Source organism: Erinaceus europaeus, chromosome 2 (genome assembly GCF_950295315.1).
Source record: "Erinaceus europaeus chromosome 2, mEriEur2.1, whole genome shotgun sequence".
Taxonomy (NCBI): domain Eukaryota; kingdom Metazoa; phylum Chordata; class Mammalia; order Eulipotyphla; family Erinaceidae; genus Erinaceus; species Erinaceus europaeus.
In genome coordinates, this window is record NC_080163.1 from 112,113,479 (window position 1) to 112,134,852 (window position 21,374).

Here is a 21,374-nt window from a genome sequence, read left to right on the forward strand (position 1 = left end):
TAAAGACCATTTCATTACCATTAATGTGTTTGTAAATTAAAATGTATTAGAAAGCCTGGAAATCAATGATACACAGCAAAGTCCAACAAAAAGCTGGCAAGAGATCTGAACAGGCACTTCACCAAAAAAAAAGAGCTCAAAATAACCAATAAACATGTGAAAATACACCCCACATTTGTGCAAATAAACAAGGAGACACCATCACTGGTTCTCCAGAATGGTGAAAATTCTAAGCACTCTCAATGCAAAGTGTTTGTCAGGCAATCTGAACACACTGTTGACAGGAGTTACATGGGTACAATTAATTTGAAAACAGTCATTTTTATAATGAACACTGTTCATTATAAAATCAGCTACTATGAATGGATGTCCACAGCAGTTCTACATGGTTGTCGGCAGGTGGGTCCATAACCCCAGCCTGTTACTATCTTTCCCTTGTGGGGTAGAGCTCTGGTGAGGTGAGGTTCCAAAACACATTGGTGAGGTCAACTGCCCAAAGAAGTCAAAGTGGAATCATTGTAGTGTCTCCAACTTGGTGGCTGAAAAGCAGTAAGATATAAAGCAGGACAAATTATTTAATAAATAGGAACCCAAAGGTAGGAGGAATAAGGCAGATGAAATTAGGAGTCTTTAGATGGGAAGAAGCAAAGACGTCTGTTTTAGGTATGTGCCCTGTGGCCCATGACTTTAGTAATTTTTGCTTGAGCCTGACAGCTAACATGAAGATGGACTAAATATATTATCTGGGAAGATGGTGTCAGAGTTTAGAGTAGAGACAGAAAGCTGAATTAGGGAAGAGTAGCTCCTAGACATGAGGAAATCATAGAAATACTATGAACTGTTTTGCAGGGTAATGATTCTTGAGGGTGATGGAAATATCCTACATTTTGACCTGAATGTGGTTATATACATTATGTAGTACACATGTATAGAAGTGAGTGTGTATGAACACACACATATGTACATACTTACATATTAAAGCCTCCCTGCACCCTCCATTGAAGCAACTATCATTTTTGTGATGATTAATTTGCCTGTTTTTTTTCTTTTTTCTTTTTAACCAGAGCACTGCTTAGCTCTGGCTTATGTAATATGGGGGATTGAACCTGGGACTTTGGAATCTCAGGCACAAGAGTCTATTTGCATAACTATTATGCTATTATGCTGCTTGTTTACTTACATACTTGTAGTTCTTTCCTTGGCTAGGCTGTAGACTCAAAGAGAACAAAAGTTATATCTAGCTTTTGTTTGGTACCTATTCATAGAGTAGGCATAAGATATATTTGTTCGATGACTAAAATAATATATAAACAAATGCAGAAATGCACTTTTTTCTTCATTTTCTGATACTTTGCCCTGGAAAGAGTAAACATAACAAGGAATTGTATAGAATGGTCAGAAGTGAAGTTTATAAGTAATGGTATCTTATTATTATTTTAAAAATACTTTTTATTTATTCATTATTTAGATAGTGACAGAGGGAAACTGAGTGGAAATGGGGAGGTAGAGAAGAAGAGAGAAAGAGATACCTGCAGCACTGCTTCACCACATGTGAAGTTTCCTCTTGCTGTTGGAGAACAGAGGCTTAAGATTGGGACCTTGAACATTGTGACACATACACTCTACCAGATGTGCTACTGCCTGGCCAAATAAGGAATGATATTTTTAAGGAAATTTTTTTTCTTGGGACATCAACATACTCATCATTTATTAAGTATCTACTATATATCACACCCTGGGCTTTGCAAATTTCTCCCTTACACTTCAGAATCATTTCCTGGGAAGTATATTTTTAAGATATCAACAAGGAAGAGGCTGCAATTTCAAGTGGTTCTTTAATTTGTCCACAGTCATGCTGGCAGGATTAAAAAGGAGGTTTAGAGGGGCAGCTAGGGACCCCAATTCTTCTTGCTGTTGTCATACCATCTACTTTTGCCCTATGTCATTTGTACAAACCCTGAAGCCTTGCCCCTATAACTAGAAGTGGAGCATGGAGCTCTGTGGGCAGAACTGGGGACTCACTCATCCCTTAAGCCCATCTTCCAGGCTGGCACAGGGCCAGATATAGAACTGGCACAGAACCAGTGTCTGAGAAGCCAAAGAGAGAACTGTGATATCAGTGGACATCACATTTCTATTCATCTTTGCATTTACTGATACTTTCCATAACCTGCATTTATTAGTGACCTTAGAAGCATTCTTTATAACAGCCATAGCAGGTGGAAGGATACAGCTGAGTGGCTTATGGTACCCACCATAAAGAGTGGTGGTATAAAACTGAATTCAAACCCAGTTCTAACTCTCACTGGCTGTGGGGACTTTGATATTTCCTCCTCAGCAAAACTATAGAAATGGTAGATTCCACTGTGAGGATGAAGTGATTTTTTTAAAGGATTTTATTTATTTATTCGTGAGAAAGATAGGAAGAGAAAGAGAAAGAACTAGACATCACTCTGGTACACGTGCTGCCGGAGATTGAACTAAAGACCTCATGCTTGAGAGTCCAGTGTTTTATCCACTAGGCCACCTCCTGGATCACAGAAGTGAATTTTTTGAAAAAAATTTTATTTGTGATTTGTGATACAACAATATTTCAGAAGTATTTTCATATCCATACATAGTGCATGTCAGTCACCACAGCCTTTACTGAAGTTTTGCACTCCCAACAACCTTGGGTCTCTTGAAGTCCAAGAGATAGTTTGGTTATTTTTTTATTTACAAGTTCTCATACTTTAGTCCTCTGTATTCCACTTATGCATAAAACCATCTGGCAGTTGTCCTTCACCTCTTAACTTATTTCACTTAGTATAATCAACTCCAGTTCCACCCACTTTGTTCCAAATGGTACAGTTTAATATATGTAAACCACTCTCCACTGAGACTGGCACATGGTAGGCTCTTTACTGGGTTCAGTCCTGGTCCCAACTTGGGACTTGTGACCATGTGCTCACTGATTACATTTGTATTTGAATAGAGATTGGTGAATGGAGAGGGGAGGATGGAAAAAAGAATGGGGGGAGGGAAGCTACATGTTGCCTCAGTGTCCTGTATAAAACAATCCTGGAATATTTTCAGTCAAGTTCTTAGAGTCTGCCCCCACACTCACTGCCCATGGCTCTTCCACAATCTTATGTACAACCAAGGAAGCCTCCCTCTTCAGCGGGTCAAGTCATAGAACTGAGGGGGCTTATTTTTTGTAACTTTGCAACAAGACAAAATGGTGTAACAGAAGCTAACCCACTCCCATCCTGGTTTACAGCCGAAGTAACATCTGCCACCAACTGCAGTACAGGTACGAACTTTTACACCTTCATTTCCAATCGCACCATCCCCTGAAGGAAATAAAAAAAAAACACCAGGAACAGAAAAATCAGTCTTCTGGAGGCAGGCAGTGGGGATGGAGGTGGAAATCCTGGTCCTTCTCTTCTAATTTTATTTATTTATTTATTTTATGTGCCACAGGAGAATGAACCCAGGGCCTTCTGCATGCATGATACTGCAGAGTAGCCTCCCTGGGTCAGTGAGATCAAGGCTGGTGGAGATAGAGGTAGACACAGAGATAGATAGAGAGAGAATGAACATTACATTACTGTTCATGGACCCCCCCAAGTGACATTCATGATGTTCCCATGGGTGGCAGGGTTCAGACCCAGGGCCTCAAATAGATCAAGGCGTATTTTTTGCTGCCTGAGCTATCTCTTAGCCCTGGGATAGACCTTCTATCTCTGACCCTCTCACTTCATCTTATTTCACCACAGGTTGCTGAGGCCACGAACAGAAAGGAAGCAGAAATCTGTGTGTTATAGGACTGGCTCCCCTGGCTCAAGTTTTGGCTATGGGATACGCAGTGTAGGGGCTTCAGACCATTCACCCATGGGCAGTCAGACTATGCTAGTCTGCTGGCCTATCTGATATTGATCCCTTCTCCTATGGATTCTTCTCAATAATTTTTAAAAATATTTTATTTTATTTTAATATGAGAGATAACAGAGCACTGCTCAGCTCTGGTTTATGGGGATTAAACATGGGACTTCAGAGGTTTGGGGATAAAAGTCTTTTGTATAACCATTATGTTAGTCACCCCAGCCCTTACCCTGGGAGCTTTTCTAAACAGCCCAGTCCTCAGATGTACCACTTTTATGACCTGTACCCACCATGTTACCTGAAGGCAGTGAGGTCATGAGGAGGAAGAGCAGCCCAGAGAGACAGAACCTCATTGTGGAGCTACACACAGCACAGGCACTCCTAGGGCTGGTTGCCTGGGAGGCTCCTTTATAGAGCTGGGAGGGGCTGGATGGCACCTTCAGAGTTGGAGCATAAAGAGTCCTGGGCCTTTCTGAGTTACTTCCTCTTCTGCAGGTCAGGGGAGATAAGGGATGTGGAAAAAGGCAGAAGAAGCATGGGGCATACACTACACACTGCCCCCATCATGCCAAATGCAGACTAAGAGAAGAGGATCAGGCCAAGTGGCCAGCTTGTTCCATGTTTCCTCTGGAATCCTACCAAGGACAGAATTGCCTAGGGAAACAGAGATAAAAAAAACCCAGGCTGAATTAAGGCACAGATTTCTAAGCAATGACGGTTATCCAGAAGCCAACTATGGGCTTGAGCAGGAACTGGGGAGATGCTGAGACAGAGTTGGGGAAGGGCTGGCCTTCTTAAGAAGTTGGTAGTGTGACAGAGTACCTGTAGGCAGTCTTTGACCTAGAAGAGTGCAGGAGCTTCATTCCCCAAATGGATGCTATAAAATATGGGTTAGGATTAAGAAACTTGAGTTGGGGGGGGGAGGTTGTGCTGGGCAGTGGTACACAGGGCTGGGTGCTCATGTCAGCATGCATAAGGACCCAGGTTCGAGACCCTGCTCCCCAGCTGCAGGGGGGACAATTCATAAGCAGTGAAGCAGGTCTTCAGGTGACTCTCTCTCTCTCTTTTCCCCTCCTCCCACAATTCCTTCTGTCCTATCATATAAAAATCAAGAAAGAGAAAGAGGGGGGGGGGAGAGATAGAGATAGATAGATAGATAGATAGATAGATAGATAGAGAAAGAGAGAGAGAGAAAGGAAAAATAGCCACTGAGAGTGATGGATACATAGTGCTAGCACTGAGCCACAGTGTTAACCATGGTGGCAAAACAAACAAATAAGAATTGAGAGACTTGCAAAGGTTCTGGGAGAACCTCTCCTTTCGGAGGGAGTGGGTTTGAGTTCTCTCTTGGTTTCAGTCCAGAAGAGTCAGTTTAGGTATGTTCAAGGCTGAATGCCCAGGGACAGGAACAGGGCAAGGACAGTATTTTCCTGGAGCCACTGACATGTAACTACAGAAAAGGCTCATTAGGTCTCTCTTCCAAGTGATGGCAGGACAACAAGCACTGAGAAGACTCCACCAGCTTTGATTTTACTCTTGCCCCTAGAGGCAAGTTTGTTCTGTTTCTTTTGTTGTTGTTGTTAGTCACTCATCCTTAGATAAATTATTTAGAATCTCTGAGCTTTAGTTCCTCCTTCTCCAAAGGTGCCTTTTTTTCTTTGAGGGTTTCTTTGTATTTTCTAATAAAAGATATTTATTCATTCACTTGTGAATGAGAACAAACCAGAACATCATTCTTTCATATGCTATATCAGGGTACCAGGGAACTAAACCCAGGACCTTATGTTTGCAAGTCCCATGCATTACTGCTGCTCCACCTTCCTGGAGACAAGGCTTTTAAACCAGTTATTAAATATTATTTTCTTGGTGCTAGGGCTGTATTCCTAGCAAACTCTTCTACTTCTCCTTCTTCTTCTTCCTTCTTTTTAATTTGGAAATGACAGAGAGGGAGTGGTGATACCATACCACCGAAAGTTTCCCTTTCGGACTCAGAAAAAAAAAAAAAGTACCATACATATACAATATAACTATGTTTTGGATGTTTATCAAATTGCAAACCAATATGTGCTTCCCCCAGTCACCTGACCTTCTGCCTTCTTTTCTGATAAACCGCAATTGGTCTTTGTGTAAAAATATTTTATTTAGCTCACCTATTTGGTTTCTTTCTGTGCCACATGTGAGGGAACTCTTATGGTGTTTGTCTTATCTAGCTTAATTTACTAATTAAATAGGAAGATTTCATCCTTTTATGTAGCTGAGTAGTATTTCTTTGTATATATACCATATATTCTTTATCATTTGTCAGCCAACAGACACTTTCTTAGGTTGTTTCTAGTCCTAGGTTATTCCTAAGTATGTAAAAATGCCTAATATCACCTCCATCCCAATCATCCCTGCAGTTATCAGTGGGTGCACAGAGCTCCTATGCTTCACTTATCTGCTTAATATTGCAATTTGGGAGTACCAAGTGGCAATGCCCAGGGTTCAGTCTAGACACCTAATGTGTCTACAACTGAGCACAGGACCTCAAGGTTTAGAAACAACTCACTCCCTTGGCCAAGCTCAGTCTCTTCCTATTGGATCTTTGTCCTCACATTCAGCCTGTTCCTGGAGAATCCGTAAGATGTCAGCCTGGGGGAAGGACACTGCCAAAGCTCAGCTCATCTTGCCCCCATCCTGGGGCACATCCGTCAAATGGAAGTTCACCTCCAAAGCAAGGGGTTGCTTTTCATATTCCATGAAGGAGTTCCTGTGCCTAGAACTTCCTAGGAGGAGATAGGGAGTAACCATCTTTAAGGAAGGATATATGTGTGAGCTACAGAATGACTTATTCTGCCCTGCGAACCCCTGAGGGTTAGAGCATGCAAGTATACTGTTGCTTGTTATAACAGCCAGGGAACCTCAGTACAGAAGAACCAAGGGCCTGAAAATGGTAACTCCATCAGTGATAGACAAAGCCTGACTTCAATTCTGATCTTCCTGGAGTCTGATCCAGAATGCTCCATTTCACCATCTTCCTCTGACTATACAAAGGGCTTTGAATCAGGGCTCTGAAAGGACAGTTTCAGTTTCTTGGAGACCCTACAGACTCTGTATCCCAGAGATGACTTGAGACCAAGACAAGCAGGAAGAGATGCTAGCTACTTGAGCCTTAAGATCCTAAGGAAATCACTCCCCATACCTAGAGAAGTCCAGACAGGAAAGTTATAAAAACAAAAGCAAAAAACATTAACAATAACAACAAGCAAACAAAACAAAACAAAACAAAAACAAAAAGCTCTGGGATTTTCTGGATTTTCATTTCGAGTCTCAGGGTTGAGAAATAAACATCACAGCATTAGTAGTGAGAGAAAAGAGGTATTAGTGAGTGTCTCTCAAGTAGGCACTGGTGAAATGTTTCCTTCATGTGTTTCTTCTAATCTTCTGCCTGTGTCTGCCTCCTAAATCACCAAAAATCTCTCAGATGGGCTCGCTGTCCCTCTATTTACTCAGTATGTGTGCATACAGCTATGTCAAGTACAAACATCTTATAATACATAAACATGAACTTGGTTTTCTGATTTTATTTATTTATTATTGGATAGAAACTGAGAAAAACTGAGAGAGGGAGAGCAATGTTTGTAGCTCTATTTCACTACTTGTGAAGCTTTACCCTTGCAGCTGGGGACCAGGGTCTTGAACCTGGGTGCTTGTGCACTGTAATATATGCACTTAATCAGTTGCACCACCACCTGGCCCCCACATAAACACAAATTTGTTATCTCTAATACTAGTGATTATATCAAATTCTGCAAACCCTGACCTTACCCTAAGGATATAGGCATAATTCAGGGATATCATGATTTTTTTTTTCATGTTAGCCTTAAGGGGCTGTTGGCCACTATCTGTGTTTACCCTTATGTGGACAAAACACATCTGGGGACTAGAGACAGAGCTGCAAAGAAAACAAAGAATTCCTGATATATTTGGTAGAAATAATAGGCATTATAATTCAGAAATCCATCAAGAAGTCCAGGGTTCTCCAACAGAAAGTAGAATCTGGTTGTACCAAATGTAATCAAGAAATCCATCTGCCTGGCAAGGACTGTGTAATATCAGGTGAAATGATTTACTTATGTGAGCAGGGTTTGATTGTGTTTACGGATAGGTGAAGAGACATAGACTTGAAAGAGATCCCTGGCGACATACAAGGAAGAAAGGCCTCAGGCTCCATTTCTAGATCAAAAGCCCCTGGGACTGGTACCCATGAGTCCCCAGGGCTAGTGCGTGTTCTTCCTTAGCTTCTGCTTGATTGTCTGCATAATGTGACTTTTCCCTTTGGACATTTCAACCTCTTCCCACAACTCCTCCTTAAACTTCTTACCACAAACAAAGCAAAATTTGGATTGTCTTCCTCTCCAAAGGCAACTTTGAGGGGTTGTGGTGAAAGGCAGTTCTGCCGTCTGGTGGTGACAATTCAATCTTACTCACTGGGGAGTCCTTGTCATAGAGCTTTTTTTTTTTTTTTTCCTGTGGGGAAACACACCAAGGCCGGGCTCACTGGCTGTGGTAGAGAAACCCAGCCAGGGGTATGGAAACAGAGAACAGAAAACGGGGGTCATTCAGAACTTCAGCTGAATATTCCTGACAGTGGTGGAATTCCGCTTCATGCCAGGACTTGTACTGCTTTTTGAGGAGGTATCAAACTGAGAATATTCTTGACCTTCTAGTCAAATGGATCAGAAGAATGCATTTTTAGTTTATTTATTTGTTTTGGATTGAGACTGAAATTGAGAGAAAGAGAGATAGAGATAGATAGAGAGAGAAAGAGATAGAGAGAGAGAGAAACTTGCAGCGCTGCTTTACCACTTGTGAAGCTTCCCCTCTGTGGGAGGGGACAGAGGGGAGGACTTAAACCTGTGTCACTGACCTTTGTAATACGCTTGCTTGTGCTGCTAGGTGTGCCACAGAAGGGTGTACCTTTTTTTTTTTTTTTTTTTTTTTTTTTTACAATAATGAGGTAAGAGCTATATTATGGAAACCTGAGACATCACACTGAGCTTTGGGAGAAGCAAGAAGTAAGAGATGTCCTGTAGGAGAACCTTCAAGGTAAGTCAGAGCTATGCTGGAAGTCCAGGGAAGGAGGCTCTAGGGATACTTGGAAGATGCACAGGTGCAGGTACAGGTACAGGGCATAGGAGGACATGGTGTACACAGTGGTTAACACACAGACCACACAATTTTTTTCCTTTTCTTTAGATTTTTTTTTTTTTTTAACCAGGGCACTGCTTATGGTGGTGCAGGGGAATTGAACCTGGGACTTTGGAGCCTCAGACATTAGAGTCACTTTGCAAAACCATTATGCTATCTGCCCCCATCCCCACCCATTTTTTTGAAGTTTTTAATTAAAAGTCTTTGGGGGGCCAGATGGTGGTGCATTTGGTTGAGCACAGACATTACAGTGCACAAGGACCTGGGTTCAAGCCACAGGGGGAAAACTTCATGAGTGGTGAAGAAATGCTGCAAATCTCTCTCTCTCTTTCCTTCTCTGCCTCCACCCCTCTTTAAATTTTATCAGTAACTTAATATTGATTTACAAAATTATAATATAACAGAGGTCTAATTCTGCACCATTCCTACCATCAGAGTTCTGTATTCCCATTCCTTTCATTGGTAGCTACAGTGGTTCTCTCAAGGTCACAGATATTGGTTGACTTATTTCTATCTACTTATATTTATATATATTTGCCCTTTTTTTTTTATTCCCATGGTCCTGTCTTCTCTTCCTTTCTAAGTCACACCTACACCTATTACTACTTCTGAATGTCATTCCTTTTTTCCTCTTCTCTCTGCAGGTCCTGATGGATTTGGGATTCAGAGCTCCCTGGTGAATACACATTTATTTATTTATTTATTTTTAGCATTTTATTGGGAATTAATGGTTTACAGTACAGTTGTTGACATGTGGGTACAAATTCTCATCCCATCAGAGGATCTTCTCTTTTTTCCAGATTAGCTGTCAGGGAGTTTTTGGAATTACCTTCAGAACAATTCTAGAGAAGCATGGGAGATTTATTTGTCCCTAAAACTTTATTTTTGACTTGAATCTTTCTGGTCTCATCTCCAGGATCATTCATCAAACTTGGAACAAAATGACATCTAATTTTTCCATAAATTAAAGCATTCCTCCAAAGGCTAGTTTTGGAGCAGTTAAGAGGTTCATTAGGCTATAACAAAACTTTTTTAGTTTCAAAATGAATTAAAAAAAATTTACTGGGGCTGGGTGGTGATGCACCTGGGTAGATACACATGTTACAATAAGCAAGGACCCAGGTTCAAACCCCTGGTCCCCACTTGCAGGGGGAATGCTTTGCGAGGGATAAAGCAAGGCTGCACGTGTCTCTCTGTTTCTCTCCCTATCATTCCCTTCCCTCTTGATTCCTGGCTGTCTCTATCCAATAAATAAAGATAATAAAAGAGGAGGAAAATATTCTTTAAAAAAATTTACTGAATTATTCCTGTCTTTGGGATGAGTCACTTTAAGAGGTGACCATTATGGAAGTCAGTGATTATTTGGAACATACATACATAACAATAAATATATTACAGAGATCTCAATTAGTTGTTTTTTTTTTTTTACACCATTTCCTTAGTGGATTAACATGTAATCTTTGCTTGTTTAGTGAACACACATTTTTACCGTGGTGATAGTCTGCAGCACTGTACAGGTTTCAGGTGTGCTGTGTCTCACTTTATACCACAAATCTCAAAAGTCACTAGCTTCATATAACCCTGAAGGAATGATTTCTATTTATTTTATCACCTTTACTAGAAAATAAATTCCTTATTCTCATGGATGCAGCTCTCTCTCTATTTGAACATAGTGTGATCATTAAAGATCAAAAATATTTTCAAAGAAATTATTATTTTTTTAACCAGTATTAAGCTTTTCAAGGTTTTAAAGAAGACCTAAGGCGGGGGTGGGGGGGGGAACTAAAGCTAGAGTAGAATATAGTATCTTATTTTATTTCTGTGCAATAAATTAAATTTCTTTTCTCATGTTTGGTGGTTCTAGTGCTAAAAGTGTTTTCTGTATCAGGTGACTACTACTAGTGTCCAACTGAACAAAACAGCAAAAATATAAAGTTAATTTTGATAAATCATTAGTATGTTTATAAGTAAAACCTTCCATTTCCAAGCCATGTGCTCTATCAGTTGAGCTATCTCTCCTGCCCTTTAAAGATATTTGAAATTAGGGAAGCAAGATGCTCCTGATTTTGTTCCTTCCCATCACTGCTTTGACTATTTGGTTCTTATTAGTGGTTCCATAGGAATTCTACAGGTTTTGTTTCTTTTTAAAAAGCCATTGGGAATTACAATATCATTTTCTATTCAAATTTTTAAAAAATTAATTAATTTTTTTTTAACCAGAGCACTGTTGAGCTCTGGTTTATGGTGGTGCGGGGGATTGAACCTGGGACTTTGGAGCCTCAGGCATGAGTCTGTTTGCATAACCATTATACTATTTACCCTCTGCAACAATATCATTTTCTTGCTGGGGCCAGGCGGTGATACACCTGGTTGAGTGTATACATTATCATACACAAAGACCTGGATTCAAGCCCCACCGCCATTTGTGGGGTGCAGGGTGGGAGGATGCTTCATGAGTAGTGAAGCAGGTATGCAGGTCTCTCTCTCTCTCCATATATGTGTGTGTTTGTGTGTGCATTTTCTCCTGCTTGCCTTGCCTTCCCTTGTAATATATATATACATATATATATGTATATATATCTTCCTTCCTTTTCAATTTCTCTCTCAGTCTTATCAAATAAGATAGCAAAAAAAAAAAAAAAAGGAAAAATGGCTACCAGGAACAGTGGATATAGTGCTGGCACCAAGCCCTGATGATGATGATAATAATAATATCATTATTTTGAAACTTTTTTTTTCAAGTTTTTAAAAACGTTATTTATTTATTATGAAATAAATATATTAAGATTATATATATATATATGTATTTTAATTTTTTATTTAAGAAAGGATTAGTGAACAAAAGCATAAGGTAGGGGGGTACAACTCCACACAATTCCCACCACCCAATCCCCATAACCCACCCCCTCCCATGGTAGCTTTCCCATTCTCTAGCCCTCTGGGAGCATGGACCCAGGGTCGTTGTGGGTTGCAGAAGGTAGAAGGTCTGGCTTCTGTAATTGCTTCCCCGCTGAACATGGGCGTTGACTGGTCGGTCCATACCCCCAGTCTGCCTCTCTCTTTCCCTAGTAGGGTGTGTCTCTGGGGAAGCTGGAAACTCTTTTTTTTTAAAAGATTTTATTTATTTATGAGAAAGATAGGAGGAGAGAGAAATAACCAGACATCACTCTGGCACACGTGCTGCCAGGGATCGAACTAGGGACCTCATGTTTGTGAGTCCAAAGCTTTTACCACCGTGCCACCTTCTGGACCACTGAAACTCTAGATGAATAAATGAACATAGGCATTGAGTATCAGTGGTGACTGAAAGCATAAAAAACGAAAAGAGAGACAATCAGTTACTGTGAACTGGAAAAGATAGGAGAAAACCCGAAGTTCTGCCAAAGGGACTGAGTCTCAGTGTCTGATCCAGCTGCCAATTTGCAGGAAAAATGAAGACAGAGGTACAAGTTAAGCTGCACTGAGTAAGTACCCAGAACAAAAACCAGGTGGTGGTTAAATCTTCAGATCAGAGTTCTTCAACGATATAGCTGCTGAAGCAGGAAAGAAAACACATAGATTGAAAAGAAATAGATGAATAATGGATAAGATGACAATTTAGTTTGTAAAAGTGCACAGTTTGGTGATAAAACTATAAAAATATTCAAGGATAGAACTACAATAAAAGAGTATCATGTTAAGTGAGGTAAATCAGAAAGAGAAAGATGAGTATAGGATGATCCCACTCATAAACAGAAATTGAGAAATAAGAACAGACAGGAAAAACAAAGTAGAATTTGACTGAGTTTGGAGTATTTCACCAAAGTAAAAAACTCTGGGTAGGTGGAGACGGTAGATTTTTTTTTCCCTTCAGGGTTATTACTGGGCTCGGTGCCTGCACCATGAATCCACCACTTCTGGAGGCCATTTTTTTCCCCCTTTTGTTGCCCTTGTTGTAGCCTCGTTGTGGTTATTATTATTGCCATTGTTGATGTTGTTCGTTGTTGGATAGGACAGAGAGAAATGGAGAGAGGAGGGAAAGACAGAGACGGGGAGAGAAGGATAGACACCTGCAAACCTGCTTCACTGCCTGTGAAGCCAGGGGAGCCAGGGGAGCCAGGGAAGCCGGGGGCTGGAACCGGGACCATTACGCCAGTCCTTGCGCTTTGCACCACATGTGCTTAACCCACTGCGGCACCGCCCAATCCCCCCCCCCCCAAGATGGTAGATTTTAAGCTTCACTATAGGGGGTGGGGAGTGGGAACATAGACCTTTGGTGGTGGGAATGGTGTTAATACTCTTACTAATTTATACTCATTAATTTAAGAGTGTTATACACTCTTATTAATTTATAACTTATAAATCACACAAAAAAGTTAAGAGTAGTGGTAACTTGGGAGAGATTATGATGAGGAAGAGCTGTGGAGAGCTTTGTGGAGGGAGCTGCAAAGTTATGTTTAATATTCTGGATGTTGGTTATGATTGCTAACCTTAATATAATCTATAAAATTTATGCTTGCTTTGCATTCTAGGTATATATGTACTACCTATTCAATAACATTTTTTTGGGGGGGGAGTCAAGTCAGGGCCTTGCTCATGTGCCTTTTTTCTGCTCCCAGGCTGATCTATTCATTTGGACAAAGATAAAGAGATAGAGACAGGGACACAGAGAGGAGAAACATCATGGTACTGGAGCTTTCCTTGGTGCTGTGGCCCTTCCATGTGGTTCTGCTGCTTGAGTCTGAGTTGTGTGTATGGCAAGGCATGCTTCCTATTTAGGGAGATATCTCTCCGGTCCCCTATAGCCAAGTTTTAATTTTAATTTTTTTTAAAGGAAAAAGGAAAGGCACATAGAAAAAAGCTTGCTTGTTGGGTGAGGAGGGTGGAAAAAGAATGATGAGTGAAAAGATTTAAAACCCTTTGACATCTATTTTTCCCCCTGAAATATAAAGCTAAATCATTCACTGAAAATAGAATGGGTTATAGTGGGTATTGAGTTCCAAAGCACCTGAGATTGACTAGGACAGGTAAAAGAAGTGTCTTAGTGGGTGGGGGAGGAGAGTACAGGTCCTGGAAAAGGATGACAGAGAACCTAGTGGGGGTTGTATTGTTATGTGGAAAACTGAGAAATGTTATGTACATACAAACTATTGTATTTACTGGTGACTATAAAACATTAGTCCCCCAATAAAAGAAAAAAATGTTTTTTTCAAAAGAAGTGTCTTAGTGTTTAAAATCAGCCTGCCTGCAGGCTAGGGTAATACTCCCAGTGGGTTTCAGAGGCCCAGAAATTGTAGCACTTCTGTGGAGGGCTCTTCTTCTATTCAACGTGTCAATGTGGTGGAAAGAAAAAGAACCACGGCAGAGACTAGGTTGAGCACACATGTCACAGTGCTCAAGGACTCAGGCTCAAGCCCCCGGTCACCACCTGTAGTGGGGAAGCTTCACAAGTAGTGGAGCAGTGCTGCAAGTGTATCTCTTTCCCTCTCCCTTTCTACCTCCTCCTTCCCTCTCAGTTTTTCTCTGTCTCTATCCAATAAATAAAGTTAAATTAAATAAAAAAGATAAAGAACCATAAATGGTTTCCTAGAAGAATGCTTTTTAAAAAACTCCTCAGCAGTCACCTCCCAAAGCCAATGGCATCGTCATACACACGTGGAGTGGGGACTAAACAGGATATATATATATATTTGCTTGTCGAGTGAGGAGGGTAGAAAGTTTGCTTGTTTTTGTTTTTAGAAAGAGGCAAGCAGAGAGACCACAGTATCAAAACTTCCTTCAATGCAGTGGGGTCAGGCTTGAATTTGGGTCATGCACATGGCAAAGCAGCACACTAGCCAAGTGAGGAGTTATGCTGGTCTGAGGTCTGAAAAATGATTGCTTGATGTGATGTCATCTAGATATTACCCAGGAGGGTAGAAGGTGAAGGCTTGTTAAGGTAAAAATTACATTCCACAAAAAATTCTGAGGCTCTAACCATATTTTTTTAAAAATCACTATTATCTTTATTTATGTATTGGGTAGAGACAGCTAGAAATCAAGAGGGAGTAGGGTGATAGAGAGGGAGAGAGACAGAGACATCTGCAAAACTGCCTCACCACTTGCAAAGCTTTTCCCCTGCAGGTGAGGACAGAGAGCTTGAACCTGGACCCTTGTGCACTGTAACGTGCATTCAACCAGTGTGCCACCACCCAGCCCCAGGCCCTAACTTTTTTCCAGCCTGAGATGTGGCCTTATGTAGGAATAAAGTCTCTGTATGATGATCAAGTTCAGATGATATCATTAGAATGAGCCCTAATGGAACATGGTTATGTTCATACCAGAAAGACAACGTTGGACACAGAGGGAAGACAGTATGAGGATTCAGGAGAACACCAACTATAAGCCTAGAATACCTTCTTTCACAGGCTGGGAAGGAACTGATTATGCACACACCTTGATTCTAGACATCTGGTCTCCAGACCTCTATCTAGACATTTCTGTTATCTAAGCCACCCAATTTGTAGGGCTAACCCCAAAACACTGATGTAAAACAAAGAGGTGAGGTTAGTTAATGTGACATCATGTACATTGAGATCAGGAAAGACATAAACACACAAAGAATTCTAATATTTTGCATGCTAACAATAAGAGGTTTTTTTTAAAATTTTCTTTATTGGGGAATTAATGTTTTATATTCAACAGTAAATACAATAGTTTGTACATGCATAACATTCCCCAGTTTCCCATATAACAATACAACCCCCACTAGCTCCTCTGTCATCCTTCTTGGACCTGTATTCTCCCCACCCACCCACCCCAGAGTCTTTTACTTTGGTGCAATATGCCAATTCCATTTCAGGTTCTACTTGTGTTTTCTTTTCTGATCTTGTTTTTCAACTTCTACCTGAGAGTGAGATCATCCTGTATTCATCCTTCTGTTTCTGACTTATTTCACTTAACATGAATTTTTCAAGATCCATCCAAGATCGGCTGAAAATGGCGAAGTCACCATATTTTACAGCTGAGTAGTATTCCATTGTGTATATATACCACAACTTGCTCAGCCACTCATCTGTTGTTGGACACATGGGTTGCTTCCTGGTTTTGGCTATTACAAATTGTGCTGCCAAGAACATATGTGTACACAGATCTTTTTGGATGGATGTGCTGGGTTACTTAGGATATATCCCCAGGAGAGGAATTGCAGGATCATAGGGTAGGTCCATTTCTAGCCTTCTGAGAGAGTTCTCCAGACTGTTCTCCACAGAGGCTGGACCAATTGACATTCCCACCAGCAGTGCAGGAGGGTTCCTTTGACCCCACACCCTCTCCAGCATTTGCTGCTGTTACCTTTTCTGATGTATGACATTCTCACAGGAGTGAAGTGGTATCTCATTATTGTCTTTATTTGCATTTCTCTGACAATGAGAGACTAGGAGCATTTTTTCATGTGTTTCATGTTTTTCTCGGCCTTTTGGATCTCTTCTGTGGTGAATATTCTGTCCATGTCCTCCCCCCATTTTTGGATGGGGTTATTTCTTTTGTTGTTGTTGAGTTTGGCAAGCTCTTTATATATGTTGGTTATTAAACTCTTGTCTGATGTATGGCATGTAAAGATCTTCTCCCATTCTGTGAGGGGTCTCTTGGTTTGGGCAGTGGTTTCTTTTGCTGTGCAGAAGCTTTTTAATTTGATGTAGTCCCATAGGTTTATACTTGCCTTAGTCTTCTTTGTAATTGGATTCATTTCATTGAAGATGTCTTTAAAATTTATGTGGAAAAGAGTTCTGCCAATATTTTCCTCTAAGTATCTGATAGTTTCTGGTCTAACATCCAAGTCCCTGATCCACTTGGAATTTACTTTCGTATTTGGTGAAATACAGTAGTTCAATTTCATTCTTTTGCTTGTTTCAATCCATTGTTTCTAGCACCATTTGTTGAAGAGACTCTGCTTTCCCCATTTAATAGTCTGGGCACCTTTGTCAAAGATTAGATGTTCATAGGTGTGGGGGCTTACTTCTGGGCTCTCAATTCTATTCCACTGGTCAGTGTGTCTATTCATGTTGCAGTACCAAGCAGTTTCAATGACAATGGCCCTATAATACAATTTGAGATCTGGGAGTGTGATGCCTCCGGTCCTGTTCTTTTTTCTCAAGATTGTTTTGGTAATTCTAGGTCTTTTCTGGTTCCAGATAAACATTTGTAGCATTTGTTCTATTTTCCTAAAGAATGTGCTTGGGATCTTGATGGGGATAGCATTAAATTTTAAATATACTCTGGGAAGTATATTCATTTTGATGATGTTAATTCTTCCAACCCATGAACATGGAATATTTTTCCACTTCTTTGTGTCTTTTTCAATTTTCTTCAGTAGTGACTCATAATTTTCAGTATACAAGTCTTTCACTTCTTTGGTTAGGTTTACTCCTAGATATTTTATTGTTTTTGTTGCTATAGTAAAAGGAATTGATTTCTGGATTTCAATTTCTTCTAACTTAGTGTTTGCATAGAGGAATGCCACTGACTTTTGAATGTTTATTTCGTAGCCTGAGACCATACTGTATTGCCTGATGATTTCCAAAAGCTTCTTGCTGGATTCCTTAGGTTCTTCTGTGTATACTATCATGTCATCTGCAGGTAGGGAGAGTTTAACTTCATCTCTTCCAATCTGTATCCCTTTAATTCCTTGCTGCTGCCTGATTACTATAGCAAAAACTTCCAACACTATGTTGAATAGTAATGGTGATAGTGGGCAGCCCTGTCTAGTACCTGATTTGAGTGGAAATGCTTCCAGTTTTTCACCATTGAGTATGATGTTGGCTGTAGGTTTGCTATATATAGACTCAATCACTTTGAGGAATTTTCCATCTATTCCCATTTTTTGTAGTGTTTTGATCATAAAGGGATGTTGTGTTTTGTCAAAGGCTTTCTCTGCATCTATTGATATGACCATGTGGTTTTTGGTCTTGCTTTTGTTGATGTGGTGGATCACGTTGATTGATTTATGTATATTAAACCAACCTTGCATGCCTGGGATAAACCCCACTTGGTCATGACGAACAATCTTTTTAATATACTGCTGTATCCGGTTGGCTAGAATTTTGTTCAATATTTTCGCATCTATGTTCATCAGAGATATTGGTCTGTAGTTTTCTTTTTTGGTTGTGTCCCTGTCTGCTTTTGGTATCAGAGTGATGTTGGCTTCATAGAAGCTGGCAGGGAGTATTCCAGTGTCTTCAATCTTCTGGAAGACTTTTAAAAGTAGAGGTATTAGTTCTTCTTTGAAGGTTTTTGTAGAATTTATTTGTAAAACCATCTGGTCCAGGACTTTCATTTTTGGGGAGATTTTTGATAACTGTTTCAATTTCATTAGCTGTGATGATCCTGTTCATGTTATCCACTTCTTCTTTACTTAGTTTTGGAAGTTGGTAGGTATCTAGGAAATAATCCATTTCTTCCAGGTTCTCTAGTTTGGTGGCATATAGTTGTTCATAGAAGCCTCGCATGATATGTTGAATTTCTGTGGTGTCTATTGTGATATCTCCTCTTTCATTTAGTATCTGATTTATTTGGGTCTTCTCCCTTTTTTGTTTTGTCAGTCTGGCTAAAGGTTTGTCGATTTTGTTCACTCTTTTGAAGAACCAGCACTTACTTTTGTTGATCTTTTGTATGGTTTTCTTATTCTCAATGTTATTTATTTCTGCCTTACCTTTAGTGATTTCTGTCCTTCTCGTTGCTTTCGGATTCCTTTGTTCTTCTTCTAAATCTTTAAGATGTGCAATTGGGCTGCTTAGTGCTTTTTCTTGTTTCCTAATGTGTCCTTGTATAGCTATGAACTTCCCTCTCAGTACTGCTTTAGCTGTGTCCCAAATATTTTGATAGCTTGTGTCTTCATTTTCATTGAGCTCTCAAAACATTTTGATTTCTTCCTTTATTTCCTCTTTGACTCTGAAGTTGTTAAGAAGTGTACTGTTGAGTTTCATTTTGGGACTATTACTAGTCTTTTGCTGATTGTTAAGTGTTAGTTTAATTCCACTGTGGTCTGAGAAGATGCTTGGGATGATTTCAATGCTCTTGAATTTGCTGATGCTGTCTTTGTGGCCTAACATATGGTCTATCCTTGAGAATGACCCATGTGGATTTGAGTAAAATGTGTATTCCAATTTCTTGGGATGAATGACTCTGAAAATGTCCAATAGTCCTAGTTTATCTATCTCTTCATTTAGCTCCCTTATGTCTTTATTGATTTTCTGCATGGATGATCTGTCAAGTTGAGAGAGTGGGGTGTTGAAGTCCCTTACTATAACTGTGTTGCTGTTAATATATTGCTGTAGCTCTTTCAGTAGATGTTTGATGTATTTAGATGGCTTCACATCAGGTGCATAGATGTTAATAATTGTTAAGTCCTCTTGATTGACTGATCCTCTGAGCATTAAGTAGTGTCCATTCCTATCTTTTTTAATCTTATCTATTTTAAAGTCTATCGTGTCAGATATGAGAATAGCTGTTCTGATATATGTCCTATTTATGGTGGTCTGACTGTTTATAGGAGACCTTTCAGAACTTCTTTCAGGGCAGGCTTGGTGATAGTTGATTCCTTCAACTGTTGCTTGTCTGAGAAGGTTTTTATGACTCCATCTAGTTTGAATGACAGTCTAGCAGGATATAGTATTCTTGGTTGAAAGCCTTTCTCATTGAGCACTCAATAGATATCTTGCCATTCTCTTCTGGCCTGTAGTGTTTGTGTGGAGAAGTCTGCTGCTAATCTAATGGGTTTTCCTCTGTAGGTGACTCTTTGTTTTTCTCTTGCAGCCTTGAGGATCCTTTCTTTATCCTTATTTCTTTCCATTCTAAGTATGATGTGTCTTGGTGTCTTTAAGTCTGGGTTAATTCTATTTGGGACCCTCTGAGCTTCTTGAATCTTTATGTCTTTGATGTTGTCTGGACTAGAGAAGTTTTTCAGCTATTATGGCCTGAAGAATGCTTTCTTCCCTCTCCTTGTCTTTCTTCCTCTGGTAAGCCAATAATGCGTATATTGTTTCTTTTGAAGTTATCCCATAGGACTCTGTTGTTGTTTTCAGCATCTCTTAATATATTTTGAGATCTCTTACTTCTTTTTTGGTGGTCTCTAATTCATCCTCGATTTTGCTAATTCTGTCTTCAGCCTAATTGATTCTATTCTCTCTGCCCTCTACTGTTTTCTGGAGTTCATCTATTTTGTTACCAGGTTCTGATATTGTTTTAGCTTGTTCAGCTAGTTGTGTTCTTATTTCAGCTTTCAGCTCTCTAATAGCCTTGACATAATTAGTGTTTTCTTCCAGAGTCTCATTTGTTGTTCCTATATTTCTGATTACAATTCTTTCAAACTCTTTACTCACTCCTGTGATTATTTCCGTCTCTAGTGTTTGGATGTTGATCTCATTATTTTGTGCTTCACCCTTTGGGGGTCTTTTAGCTGGACTCTTGTCCTGGTTAATTTCTCCAATATTTCTTCTTGTTGGTTTAACTATTTTATATATTATGTTATGAGTTCCCTCTCTCAGTACTTTTCAAATTACTGATCACTATTTCCTGGATTGACTTGTGTCTAAGTAAGGTAATTAAAGGGTTCATAGTGGTTAACAGTTGTTTCAGTAGTACTTTAATCCCTGAGTTGGAGCTCAGTGGTTTAAAAGCCTCTTTTTTTCCTCTTTCTTCCCTGTAGGTTATGTGAGCCTGAGGGCTTTTAAACTACAAGTAGGCTTCTTAGCTTAATCACTGACTCCTGGCCAAGAGATAAAGCAGGGTGTGGCAGAGATAATCCAGTGGTTACACAAAGAGACTTTCACAGCCCCACAGCTATGCCACCAAGGTATAGGCCTTCTCCTGAGTTTTCTGGTTAGATCTCTGTCCCCTGGTGTCCCTCCCTGCTGCTGCTCCAGACTCTGAGGGAAGTAGCAATGGAGACTCAGAGTTGCACTTGGTGAGTCTCTGGGGAGTCCTCTCCTCCCTTCAGCTGTCTCCTTGTTGGTGGAACAGACTGGAGATGGTGTCTCAACTGATAAACTGCCGGACTGTTACCAGTCACTTAATCTCTCCTTAGGATCCTCTCTGTCACCAGCCACATGTCTTTGCTCTCACTGGTGATTTGGTGGGTTCCTGCAGTCATTCTAGTCCTGTCTTGTTTAGGTCCCAGGTGGTCTTCTTTGGTATTCCTAGTTTATCCAGGAGAGGAGAGGAGAGAAAGAGATCTGCCAATAAGAGTCTTAAAACAGAAACTAGTAAGGGGGGCTAGATCTAATTTAAGTGAGGACTGCTCAGGAAAATTCATTCAGTGGAAGAGGCCATAGTTCTCACCACCATAGTTCTCACAAAGTCTAAGA

General features: G+C 40.1%; 1 protein-coding gene across 1 annotated transcript; it reads right to left on the minus strand.

Annotated features, from left to right (window-relative positions):
• Positions 1-3,156: 3,156 nt before the first annotated feature.
• On the minus strand, positions 3,157-4,217 carry DEFB136 (defensin beta 136). The gene is made up of 2 exons (XM_016185602.1): positions 4,163-4,217; positions 3,157-3,332 (listed from the first exon to the last, which is right to left on the minus strand). The coding sequence occupies exons 1-2, from the start codon at positions 4,215-4,217 to the stop codon at positions 3,157-3,159; spliced, it is 231 nt and encodes a 76-aa protein (XP_016041088.1).
• Positions 4,218-21,374: the final 17,157 nt, after the last annotated feature.

Coding starts and splice junctions, on each gene's coding strand:
- DEFB136 (XM_016185602.1), bottom strand. CDS start 4,217: ATGAGGTTCTGTCTCTCTGGGCTGCTCTTCCTCCTCATGACCTCACTG. Junction 3,333..4,162: donor CATGACCTCACTGCCTTCAG/GTAACATGGTGG, acceptor TATTTCCTTCAG/GGGATGGTGCGATTGGAAAT.